Raw genomic sequence first — 14,159 nt, forward strand, 5'->3', positions numbered from 1 at the left:
TGGGCAAAAGGTGGTAAATACTAGCAGACAGCTACTTGCTAAATCCCTTTGTGGCTGCAACCCCATATATTTAAGTCTAGAATAAATTTAAAAGAGTGAGCTTACAGCTGTGATGTAAAGGGTAAACTAGTTATGGGGGCTAACTGACATTTGGAGTAATGATTTAGTGACCATTCAAGGAGCTGCACTGTTTCGGGGGCTTTCAGCTTTTCCTTCATTTTCAGGCTGCACGTGCACAATTAATTAACTAACCAATCAATTTCTCGCCTGTCTCTAGGGTCCACCTGGCTCCTTTGACTTTCTTTTGCTAATGATGGCTGACATCCGAAATGACATAATCGAACTGCAAGAGAAGGTGTTTGGGGAGCAGCGGGGAATCTCTCTGGACAGTCCTCCTCATAACAGCGGGGAAGCAGATTTTGTAGAGTGGGGCTCTGGAAAAGGAGATCACATGCTTAATACCTGACCTCTAACGTCCACCTCAGAGTAACAATTACTTGATCCCAGCAAACAACATATCAATCCTGACTCTTTGCTTAGAGGATAACGGATGCTGGCGGTCAAAATGTTAGCGTGTACATAATTATTAAACTTATGGCTGGGATGAGCCTTGCTTGAACTCTCAACAATGGTACAGACAGTAAAAGAGAGCAACCTAAATTTTGAAATCTGATGCTTTGACCACTGCAAGCGCTGTTTTGCTGCCTTTCAAGTGGATGTGAGAGTGAAGGGTGTGCGTGCAGGACATGCCGCGTGAGCCTTTATGTCTGAGTCTCTGAGCTGTGCCTCTGAGCAGAACCACTTCAAACGACCGACTTTATCGTCTACATCTCTTCCTGTTTCTGAGTCTGTTCACGAAAGCTCTGCTGTGCCACTCACAGTTTGCCTCCAGGGCACTGGTATGAGGACCCAGGCCCTGCGCTGTTACCCTCCTCAGCACCTGCCTGTGGCATCCAGCCATGAACACTGACTGTGCAGCTAACCTCTGAGGGGGTCTTCAGAAAATAAAGATATATGAGTATGGTATTGTTAAAATTAAAATTAAAGAAGATCAATTTTAATAGAAAAAACATTTAACACATAGAAATCACCTGATATGTACCACTTAGAAATAATATGAAGTGATGTAAATGATTTTAAAAAGTAAAAAATGGACACATAATAATCTTTAAACTCACTTGTTTAATGGGTTCATTATGAACATGTTCAAGAAGAATGTTGAACATCTTTTAAAATTGGAGGATGAGCCAGCAAGACAGACAAGAAGACGGCTGGTCATTTATTTTATTTTATTTTATTTTATTTTATTTCATTTTATTCTATTTTATTTTATTTTTTTAAGTAAATTATGAAAAGGCTAAACTGAGTGCTTGTCAAGGTTTGTCTTAATGTAGTTATTTTGTAGTTTTCAATTTGAATTTGTTGTCCATCAGTTTCAAAAGATGTAATAATTAGTTGGTTTTCAACAAAGCATGTAGCAAAAGTTACAGAGGAGAATGAGAGCCATGTTAAAAAACATATATATTACTGATTATTTTGAGAGTAAAGTCAAAATGTCGAGATTACAGCTGTTGTTATAAGACAAACTGCCACAGCTGCTATACTCTCTAAAATGCCTTGGTAGATGAGTTAGTGAAAAGAAACTGATCAGTCATCTTATCGTGTCTTGTGACACAACATTCATGCTGTTTATTGTAACCATTGATACCCTTACATCTGTCCACCGCCAGCCATTTCATTTTGCCAAATCCACTCTTTTGTGTTTGTGTGTTTTTTTCCATCTGACCAGAAGCAGCTTTCTTCACCTTATACTGATCACTATACTGTGTTTATGTGCTAAAGGACTGATAATTTCCTAGACAATATCAGTGGACAGCAACATCAGGAAGAAGGAGCACAACAAAATAAAGCAGATGTGGAAATTAAAGCCCAAGAGGTCCCAAAAGAGTAGAGCCAGGAGCTCTAACTCTAGAAACAGCACACTATGCAGAATTCTCAAATTACACAGAGCAATAATATATACACAAATATAAAACAGCTAATAATCGCCCTAAATGGTCTATTTTACTTCAGTTCAGCATAATAAAATTTTTATATGAAAAATGTTTTAACAAGGTTGCTAGGAGCAACCAGGAGCATCGCTATCAGGATTTATCCTCCCCATATGAAAATATGAACACAGTTTAAAATGTGTCCACTATAAGTACATTACAATGGAAAACTCAGTAAACTAATTTGAGACTCTAGTATTTTCATCTGGATGATTTTGGTGCTGAATAAATGTGTATAATAATAATAATAATAATAATAATACTAATAATAACATAATAATCACTAATTCAGTTTGAAAAGACAACCTGAGGGTTTTTGTGCCATAAATCGATTAATAGCAATTGCCAAATTTATAGCCCACTCATACTCACACTTTTCCAATTTATGTCCCAAGGGGGTTGGAGCCTGTCCCAGATGACACTGGGTAAAAAACAGACTACACTCATACCAATTCCAACTCTAACATGCACTGTTGCTGCACTGAAAAAGCAAGCTTGAGTAATTGTGAAAAACGGACACAAGCACAACTCACAAAGAAAGACCCAGCCAACAGTAGTTTGAAATCCAGAAACCTTCTGAGACATAGTGCACTAACTACTCACCACTAAAAAGAGTATAGCCAGACTCAAATTCCCTGCTTGTGTGCACAAACTTGGCCAAATAAAGATGATTCTGACTTTCAAACCAAGTGTGGATTTATTCAGTGCCACCAGCAGAGGGTGCTAATTCTCAGATGGTGCTTTCTCAAAGCAAAGCGTTGCGTTCTTTAATTTGCTTTGTGAATCCCACCCAGGTTTTTACTTACCTGATCAAAGGGCCCTGCCACCAAACCATCACATACTTAGAAGGTGTTTATATTTCTCCATGTTTCTGAGCATACATGAATTATCCTAGCATTCATGTACAGGCTGGTGCTCATCATTATGTTCAGCGCTGACTGTTGAACCATCGCGTGGCTGCATGTTATTATGAAAGGTGTAACAATTAGAGGTCAGAGGTGAAATGTCTTGGGGTACAGAGCTGTAGGGATAATTATAGAGTGCAGGCTGACAGCGAGGGCCTGTTTGAGCTTGTGCACCCCACAACTTAAGAGATTGTGAAATATGTTTGATTTGTGCTGTGATCTGGTTCACCACACATATTATTTATATATATATATATACATATATATATATATATATATATATATATATATATATATATATATATATATATATTTAAAAAACTTTTTTTTAATATATATGCATTTACACACACACACACATATATCAGTGTCTGTTACGTGTGTGTGTGTGTGTTTCACTTCGTGACAGACTTCTCACTTAACAGCTCCACCCCCTGCCGTGCAAACGGGATCAGGAAAAACAACATGAAACAATTTAAGAACCATGTCAGTAAGAGAAAGGCAGGAGACTGAAAGAGATTATCTCATTTCCTTCACCGCTTGTCATGCAATTGGAAGCCTCTTTCTCAGCCTGTAGAGGACAGTAGAGGCAAGGTCACCAGAGTGCATCTTGATGCATGAAGTTCACATACCATCACTCACAATAGATTTGTCTCCTCCATCACAGAAGATCAACAAAAACGGGCTCTTCCTTATTTTACATTTTAATATTTTACATTGACTTGCGTTCTAATTCACGTGAGCTTTTATTTCCTTACTCTGGCAAGCATGCAAGATAAAATCTAAGTGGGTTTCATATGAATGTATACCTGAGATCTCCTTTAAGACTGCTCTTATACTCATATCTCTACCAACCCATGTTATAATAACAGACCTTAGAAGTATTCTCAGTCCATGCTGTTGGGATGCCAGACTCCACTGATGTTCTACAGTTAGTAGAATTGTGTAACTATTTGCTGGCATCTTCAGATGAGACTAAAGATACAAGAGATAAAATTTGGCCAGATGTTTCCTAGAATGAGAGGAATTTCCGTGCTGGCACACTATGGGCTATCCATAAATACACCTCATGCACGGCAGGGCTGTCACTTCAAACAGTTGAGTGAGAGAAGCGTGTGTAAACTTCGGCTGATTCTGGAGATGCAAATGGATGTGTGTTTCAGTATGCAACGTAGAAAGTTAATAGAGTTAATATGATCCCTTTTTGTGAAATACCATGTTTTAATATCATTTGTTTGATATGCGTATCAAGAGCCAAAGATGGTCTCCCAGTAACCTAGTAAATCAAAAGACCAGAAAAGCATTTTAGAGATTCAATTCTGGTATTCCCCAAACTGTAAGATGATTTTCTACATGTAGTAACTCCCGTTACACAGTCCAGAATAACACCAAGATGCAAAAACTATTTTGTGAAAGAAAAAAAAGGGAAAAAAAGAAATAAATGTTAAGATTTTGATTATTAAGGTTATATAATCCACCATAGAAGGAAATATACATGTGCACCAATATAAACATTAAAATGTGGGGCAGCCTGGTGACCTGACAATGAACCACAACATCCCCGGTTTGCGTCCAGTGCCAGATCCTTTGTTTCATGTCCTCATTTCTCTCTTTTCCCATTTTTTTGTGACACCATAAAATCAAGCTAGGTATATTGAGACAGTTCTTAAAATTGATGTTGTTTGTGACATTTTGATGGAAATGGGTTATGTGCTGTATGCTAAAATGACTCAAACATTTTCTGTTGTCAGAAAAAGGAGGATTGGGGTGTCTTTATATGACTATCCAGAGGATGTGACTCCCCAGTAGAAAGCAAAGGTCAAGGGGCAAACAGCCATCACCATATGTGTGATTTGCACATTTCAAAAAATTATTTGTCAGTCCATATTTTGGACTTAGAATTTCATTCTAATTTAAGTGTTGTATGTAGACTTGCTGGTCTATACTTCTTTTTTCTTTGTTCATGTTCTAATATGGTACACGCATTTATTCTATTACCAGGTACCTGAGATTTAGTTTAATGCTGTAAATGTAAAAACCAAAAAACCCAAAAACAACAACAGCAAAAAAACAAAAAAAAATAGCAGAGTAGGATAAGTAAACTCCTTTTCACAAAAGGTATAAAAATAGCTTCAGAATTGTGCAGGGTTCAGCAGAAAGTCAGCATAGCTCCACATTTATCATTCATCTCTTCTTTGTTACCCATGAAACAACCACGTAGCGAAAGACAGAAGAGTCAGATACCAGCCTTAGATAAAAGTGTCACGATCTTGGGTCTTATGACCCAGTGTTTTGAGTTTTAGTTTATTTTGATGTTTATAGTATATGATTAAGCTCATTAGCTTTTCTAGTTCATTTGTTATTAGATTCCCCTTGTGTCTTCCAACCCCTGTTAAGTCTCCCTTGCCCTTCATGTGTTTCATGTCTGTGTCTTACATTGTCAAGTTCAGGTTGTCATGTCTGCGTTTCCTGTTTTATTCTGAAGGGGTCCTGTGTTCCTATGGTCAATGTTTTTAGTTTACTCTCCCCTTGTGACGTTGTTATGTTCATGTGTGTCAGCTGTTTCCCCATGTGTTTCCATTTCCCTCATTATCCTGTGTGTATTTAGTCCGTGTGTCTTCAGTCATTCCTTGTCAGGTCGTCTGCTCATCCACGTCACAACTTCAGGTATCCATGTCAGTTCACCATGTTTAGTTTTAGTTCACCCAGTTTAGGTTATTGTTTAGTTTCACCCATGCCCTTTGCTTGTACCTTGTTTCCTAGCCTCAATAAACGGCTTGTTTTTTGTTAAATCCACGTCACGTTCAGTTTTTGGTCTGCGTTTAAGTCATCTCTTGCAAACATATACAGTCTGCCTCAGCCAGACTGTGACAAAAAGTAAACTATGCAGATCTTTTCAGGAAATATGCTTAGGACTATAAATTGTGGGACACTGGCACAGTCATCCTACCCATGGTCAAAAACCACAGCTACAGTTATATGATGCATATGGGCTTCGGTTCAAGGGGAGGAACATAAATATTGCATTAACCCCTGAGTAATGATAGCCACAAGGACCCATATGTGATAAGACAGTTCATTCAGAATAATTTCATTATATAGAATCCTTATCCTAATCCTTCTCTAAAAACAAACAACAACAAAAAAAGTCTACTGGAGGCATGGCAAGAAAATTGGGATTAGTTAAATAAAAAACTGCCAAAAGTCTGTAGAAGACAACAGTGGTGGGTGATCATGGCTTCATTTCTGTGATTAAAAAAAACTGTCTCGACATCCAGGTACTGTAAGTGAAGAACACTCTCCAGGATTTAAGCATATTATTATCTACATTTCAATCCGATCGTTCAGTCTGACGTCACTAGCTGTGTCTGGGCCTAAACTCTGCTGCAGGTCCATATATCAAATGATCACTGTGGCATTACTGAGAGTTAAAAACTGTCTTAAGTCTTTCATCTTCACTAAAATGATCAGCGTTCTGCTCTACCAGGTGTAACAACTGAGTTTAACATCCAGGCATCCATGAAAACGGAATTTATGACATTTAACGGAGTTAGAAGTTAGCAGGAAGTTAGCTCGCTAGCTTCCACCTAAATACAATATAGCATGTCCTGACTGCGGGGTTTTGGAAACAAATTAAAACGTACAGCTTTCTTATCACTTCCAACATAAATGAAGACAGAAAACTAAACAGCAGTGACGTTTGTAGGGTTACTGAAGTTTGGCTAGCTGGTATATAATGATGTGCTACGTGACCGCTAGCGACACAGCTATGTTAGCCTAATATAAACAAGCTAACTTTTTTCCACTCGATAAAAGTTAACGTGAGTGTTCTCGGTGGTCAAGAACAAATGTAATCGCATGGCAGGATGCTGTAAAAGGACCAAACTTCAGCCAGGAGAACAACTGAGATAATCCATCCACAATACGAGGTTAGTCATTCATATACTGCTGCATGGGCTGTGCTGTAGTTACATTGTAAGGTTTTAAAAACTGAGCTTAAATAAATGATTAGCGGTAATAAAAGCCGGGGGAGGTCAACAGTGATCACTGACTTTTTTTTTAGGAGCTTTTTGAGATTAAATAGAAGAAAATACAAAGCATTAAATATGTTAACAACACAAAAGCCGACTACTTTAGGCCCGGAAGTAGGATTCGTCACGTCATCACTTAATAATCGGATTCTGGAAAAAAAAACAACAAAAAACAACATTATTTCATTGTACATGTGCAGTCACAGTAAAGAGCTATTCTATTCAAGTCTGTCATGCAGAGAAGTTTATTGAGAAAAAGTGTTCACAACAAGGTACAAATGAGCCTCAGGCAAAGATGTTGCCAAAAATCATCAAAAAAAAAGTGGTCCACTTCTGTTGCATCATTCTATGGAGAGATCAGCCTGTACCAAAATGATGGCAAATAAAGAGCGAGGAGAAAACACGACATCTTTCTACAGCACTTGTAAAACACAGTGGAGCAATTGTCCTGTGAGACCTCGGTGCAGCATTCGATAGCTTTGACCACAATATTTCACTTCAAAGACTATAACTCTGGCATTAAAGGAGCTGCACTGTAGTGGTTTGAATCATATCTGACAGAATCCAGTTTGTGCATGTAAATGGTGAGCATTTCTTTTCCACTCACCTCTTCTCAGTCTCTGTGTTTATTCATTCATTCATTGGTTTTTTCTCCCATAGTATCCAAGAATATGCATGCATGTAAGTAGACCATCCAGGTCACAGGTGATTAGAGATCTGAAACACATACAATCACATCTATAGAAAATCCATTCTACTAGACAAACTAGACTGTAATTCTGCTAAGTGAACCCTGTGTGAGAAAGATGAGCCCAGAGGACCTGCAAAAGAAGCTGCGGAGAAGTTGGGTCAAACCCAGAATCTTGTTGTTTGCGATTATGTTTTTCACTTGCTGCATGGCCACTAGGTAACACAAACACAAATATTTCTCTCATATAAATATATAATGTATATATACATTTAACGTGTTTAATTCATGTTGTTTGTCCAAATGATAATCAGCCAATGGCTATTTGGAGTGGAGGCAAATTTCAATCAGTAGCTGGGCAAAACACACAAAAACATTAAAAATCAATTACAAAAATCAGCCCTTCTACTTCCATTGTTATAAGAACGCAAACTTAAAAGTTGCCTTAAAATATTAAGCAATTTGAATCGGATGTTTTTGCTATTTAGCTCTAAAAAAATAAAATTGAATTAAATAGACTTGAATGAATATTTTTATATTCATAATGCATCATGTGACTAGTTTACAAAAATGCTGCTTATACTAGCAAGGCTACACTTAATTTGAAATTTTGCCTAAGCTCCACAGAGCTTTAAAGTGTCTTTCAGCACATTGCTTTGGTTTGCAACTCCATAACATTACTGTTTTCATTGTATGTCAGCACTTTAATCCAATAAACTACTCGTCCAAAACTGGCAATAGCAAAATTAACAATGAACTCAAGGAAGTTGGTTTGAAAAGCTTTTAGGAAGAGCTACATTTTTTTTTACCTTTTGTTAAAACCTTTATGACAGAAAGTGTATTTTAAGAGGAAGAGGCATGTAAAAGCAACTTTTACCTGCACATCTGGGGTAATTTATACTTTATGGCAGCATCCTACAGGTATTGCCTACAATATTATAATAATTTCTGCTTTAAATATAAATTATACAATTTTTAAAAAGTGACCCAAAAAATATAACAATGCTGAACCTAAGAGCATGTTGTAACAAAGTCAGTGCAACTCCAGAGAACACACCAAGACAGACAAAGATGATTCAGGTATTTGATGCAAAAATCTTGGCATCTTTAACCAGATTTCATGTGTCAGCAAAAGGGTGAGGATGCTAGATGGCCTGGCAGGTGAAACCACTGCACTTCTTGATAAATATTTTGTTGTTTCTAGGGATCTGTACCTATTCCAAGAGCTAGGTAAATCACAAGTGCCCATCATCGTTGTGGTATTCAGCTACGTGCAACAAGAAGAAGGCGAACAAACACATATTACATGCAGACACGCACACAAGAGCTCCCTCACGAAACTTAGGCATGCCACAGAACACCTGACAGGTGCAGGCGTGGTCTGCTGCAAGACACGCTATCTTGACACGCTAACTCATTCTTAAATCTTAGGTACGTGCCTGAGGCCAAGTACTAAGCACCCTAGTTTACTCTCTGAAGCCTGTTCCTCTTCCAGTCCTTGTCTCTGGGCACACCCTCTTCCGAATGAAGGCCGACTTCTATCATTCTTTTCATAATGGAGCTGTTAAGAGGCCTGAGAATTTGAGCTTGTCTGATGAGTAATGAACCTATTAGCTGTGTCAAAAGCAAGCCACCAATCCCATGATCAGTATGTATTATCTGTTGTCCTGCAGGTGTCTGTTTGAGTGGCCACTGATCCCTTAATCATGACCTGACATTACAACAGTGGCTATTTTGTCATCCTGTGAAAAGAAGCTGTCTACACACTGGATTGGTTCTGATGTTCATTAGGATTTCTTTGCCATTTTCGATGAAGTACAAATGTAAGCTCACAGAACTTTGGTGTTTAGATAAATGTTTGCAAATGCAATAGGGTCATATACTAAATTGAAGGTTTGTGGTTAGATCTCATTCTCTCTTAATCACAATGTCATCATGTCCTTTGCCAAAATACCAAACCGCAAAATCCTCTCCAATGCACCATGTGGACATTATGGGCATCATAAAAACCATGCTTTATGGTGTTTCTGTTTGTGTGTGATAGTATATAGAATAACTACCGTGTGTGAATCGTTGAGTCTAACTCAGGGGTGGGCTACTCCAGGCCTCGAGGGCCGGTGTCCCTGCAGGTTTTAGACGTGTCCTTGAACCAACACAGCTGATTTAAATGGCTAAATTACCTCCTCAACATGTCCTGAAGTTCTCCAGAGGCCTGGTAACGAACTAATCATGTGATTCAGGTGTGTTGACCCAAGGTGAGATCTAAAACCTGCAGGACACCGGCCCTCGAGGCCTGGAATTGCCCACCCCTGGTCTAACTTGTACTATAAAAAGTATTTCAAGTAGCTGAAAAGACTTGATAAACGCACTATATAAATGCAGCCCAGTATCAATGTAGAAAGTGCTTTTCAGTGTTATAAAAGCATGATTAATTTGCCATGAGAATGAGACATGCTTGATTTGATTCTCCACAGTAGTGTCTCCTGGATGGTTTAGCACAGAAACAATATCACATGTGTGAGGAATGCATATAAAAGAGTTGCCAAGATCTTTTACTTAGCTTCACAGGAAAGTTCCCGTTGATTGGCATCATTATGGCAGAATTGGATAGAAAAATCTGAGAGGGCGGATTAATGGCAACACACTGTGTAAACTCCCCTGCCCTGAGGCACTTGCTCTCTATACACCTTGGTTTCCTCTGTTATTTACAAGCCGTTCGCATGCACGCTGTAGAGTGAAGAGTGTGAAAAACCGGATGAGCAAGTTCAGTGCTCTCTCTCTCTTGCTCTCTCTTGTTTTTAGAGAAAAGGAAAAAAAAAAGAGTGTTGCCTCTGGTTGCAGAGTTGCTTGCGTGAGGACAACACCTTTATCTTTTTGGTTGATCTCCCCATCTTGCCTGTGGCAATGACACTTTTACAGCATGTTTTTTTTTTTTTTCATTTTACGTGCTTAGAGGCATGTAAATTTTAAATGACAGGTGTAAACATATATGCCACTGAGTGACTATGTGGAAAATCTTTTCATGAGTGTCCATCCATCTATTTTGCCGCTTATCTGGGTTCGGGTCATAGTCTGAGCAGAGAAGCCTAAACTTCCCTCACCCCAGCTAACTCTTCTAGAGATGTTCCCAAGCCAGCCAAGAGATGTAATCTCTCCAGTAAGTCGTGGGTGTGCCCCGGGGCCTCCTCCCAGTAGGACATGCCCAGAACACCTCACCTAGGAGGCGTCCAGGAGGCATCATAGTCAATACCCGAAACACCTCGACTGTCGCCTTTTGATGTGGAGGAGTAGCGACTCTACTCCATGTCCCTCTTGAAGCACAGAGCTCTTCGCACTGTTTCTAAGTGAGAGCTCAGTTATGAACACATTTTTGCTGCTTATCTGCAACCTAATTTTTCAGTCACTACCCAGAGCTCGTGACTACAGGTGAGGTTAGGAACATAGACTGACCTGTAAATTGACACCTTGGTACCAGCACATGCTGCCCCAATCCATCTGCCAATCTCGCATCAACTCGCCCTTTACTCATGAACAAGATCACAAGATACTTGAACTCCTCTAACTTGGGGCAGTAACTCATCCCTGAATCGGAGTGTTGGTGACCTCCAGCAGTTTGCTGCCAAGTGTGAAGCAGCAAGAATGAGAATCACCAACTCCAAGTTCAAGACCATGGTTTACACCTACACCATTTGCTTGTTCACTCACACTCACATAGTTTTAGACCAAGCACAAACCTCTGATGCTGAAAAATTAAGCTGCAAATGGCTGCAAATCAAAGGCTGCTTTTCCATGATTTTATCAGATTGTTTAATTGTTAGCATCGATTAGAAGTTGTCTGTGGAATGCTTTGGATGCACCTTGCTAATACAAGCTGATAATAAGCACTCCACCCTTTGTCCAAAGATGGTCACTGGTGACTTTAATACACAAAGAAAGCTTAAATCATAAAACTACTGCAGGGTTAAAAAAAAAAACAAAAAAACAACAACAACAACAACAACAACAACAACAGAAAAAACAACAGACAAAAAACATAGTAACCCACAAACTAATTATGAGGTCAGACTCCTGCCTGCCATTCTGGCATGCAGGCAGGAACACAGGACTTGGAAAGTAAGAAATAAACTTGCAAGCAGTTTCATTACTTACTTCCCATGTCCTTTAATCATAATACAAAATAATGCAGGTACAGGAACAAGGAAACCAAATCAACAACTACTCAAAAAGAAAAAAAAACTGCAAGAGAGGACACAACAAAGAGCATACGGAAGCTGAGAATTTAAATACACACCAGATAATTAGGAAGATGGGAAACACCAAGGAAGACAGCTGCAACAAATCAGGAAATGAGACAGGGGAAGTAAAAGCCGATACAAAGCACAGGAGACACAAGACTATCAAAATAACACACACACACTCCTAATGCAAACAGAGTTTTTAGGCCTTGGATAGTTTTGTACTGAAACTGCAAGAAAAAACATGGCATGTTTACATACAGATCATTTCAGCATGCCTGTGGAGGTAATGGTGTGTGGTCTGAATTTGCATGAGCATTGCTACAAGCTGCATCTGCAGATTCTGCCAAACCAGAAGTGGGATGTAGATGTGTGTTTAAAAAATTACCTTTAAATGGTCATTTTAGTGATTTTCATTTTCACACTAATTTATAAAAAATTGTAAAAACAATATCCACACAGTGTATGTGTTATAATATTACCATGGATACATAAAGCCTCTACTGTTTTTAAAGATTACAGACTCAAGCTTAGCGAGCCCTCTTAACATGCTGAGGTTAAACGGCGGTCCCTTAAAAACAGGCATTTTTACATTACTTTAGATGTTCTCGTGCAAAATGTGTTCTGCATTAGCAACCTGGACTTTGACCAAATGCTCATTTTTCTCATGGTATGTGCAGAAAATTATTATTCCCCAATCAGACTCTGAACAAGTTGTTCCAGAGTCTTTCTTGCTCTGTTCAGTTAATTTCCTAAATTAGTATAAACACGAGCACATGCAGTACTTCAGCTTCAATTCATCATAACATCTATTAGCCTTTTTCACACTGTCACTAGTGTTTATAAGCATCTGAAGAACACTGATTAATGTTTGGAAAACCTTCTCACAGCTGCCAGTTTTCAATCCCCTGTCAATTACTTCCCTGACAGCTCCTTAATAGCAGCATTACACAGTGGCTCACGTCATGGTTTAAAAAAATAATAAAAATATTCCTTTAATGAAGTGTGTTCCCACAGTCGTCACATTCTTCAAAACAAATGCAAGTTGTAACACCTCCTGTCAACAGTGCTGCTGCAGCTTTCAAAGTCAGTTGAACTACATCTGCTTCCCAATAATGTGTTGCATAAAAGTGAGAACCGTGATGGCATGTCAACAAACCATTAAATCAACTGATGGCACTGATGTGGGTAAAAGATTTGCTTCAGACACCTGGAGCATTCAATCTCAGTACAAATCACTTTGATTGTCGAGGCTGATACACGCAAAGCCAGTTATCTTGCTGACACTGGTGCAGACCACAACCACACACACATAGGCACTGACACGCACAGCATCACAAAGTGTTGTTTTTGGCCTAGGCAGGCAGGATTTTAGCGCATGATATTGGTATCTATAATGGTGGAATTTCCAAGTGGCCTGCTTTGGAAAAGGGGGTGATAATTCAATTAGAGCTTGGCAAACAATGTGCAGACACCACTAGTGTTACGAAACGACTCCCACCATAACAAAGATCTTGCTTAGACAGCAGCTGCCTGGAACTGGCTGGAAAGTGGCGTGGAGAGCAGAGTCAGATTTTTTTTCAGTAGTTATTTATGAGCCACAGGTTGTAACAGCTTTTTACACAAATGTTGGCCAGGGGCATGTTTTTCTGTAGCATTTCCTTTTTACATGTGCCAAATGTTAAGAAACATCTATTAAAACATCCAATAGTTTTGACAATTGCTTGCATTACCCTTGCAGGCAATGGTCTCCAACTTTATAATCAACATGCAACGACTTGTTCAATCTGAGAACATCTGAAGTGGAATTCAAATGAATATTAAACTCATCCACTGACATAATCATACAAATATAAAAATGATGATGTGAACTTGAGAGCTCTGTGTAAAAAAAAAAAAGACAATGTGTGTGTGTGTGTGGGGGGGGTAATAATTAAACAGTAATAAATGGTAAAATGGCTTGTATTTGTATAGCACTTTACTAGTCCCTAAGGTCCCCAAAGCGCTTTACATATTCAGTCATCCACCCATTCACACACTGGTGATGGCAAGCTACATTGTAGCCACAGCCGCCCTGGGGCGCACTGACAGAGGCGAGGCTGCCGGACACTGGCGCCATCGGGCCCTCTGACCACCACCAGTAGGCAACGGGTGAAGTGTCTTGCCCAAGGACACAACGACCGAGACTGTCCAAGCCGGGGCTCGAACCTTCCGATTACAAGGCGACCTCCCAACTCGCCCAATAATCA

General features: G+C 39.2%; 1 protein-coding gene across 1 annotated transcript in view; it reads left to right on the forward strand.

Annotated features, from left to right (window-relative positions):
• Positions 1–2,736, forward strand: part of LOC120721393 (collagen and calcium-binding EGF domain-containing protein 1-like) — a 41,159-nt gene extending 38,423 nt beyond the window's left edge. Inside the window, exon 11 of the mRNA XM_040011685.1 lies at positions 278–2,736. Within this exon, the coding sequence (XP_039867619.1) occupies positions 278–466 (189 nt within the window). The 3' untranslated portion in view covers positions 467–2,736. The remainder of the gene's footprint in view (positions 1–277) is intronic.
• Positions 2,737–14,159: the final 11,423 nt, after the last annotated feature.

The sequence above is a fragment of the Simochromis diagramma genome, unplaced genomic scaffold, assembly GCF_900408965.1.
Source record: "Simochromis diagramma unplaced genomic scaffold, fSimDia1.1 OVJJ01000603.1, whole genome shotgun sequence".
Classification (NCBI taxonomy): Eukaryota; Metazoa; Chordata; class Actinopteri; order Cichliformes; family Cichlidae; genus Simochromis; species Simochromis diagramma.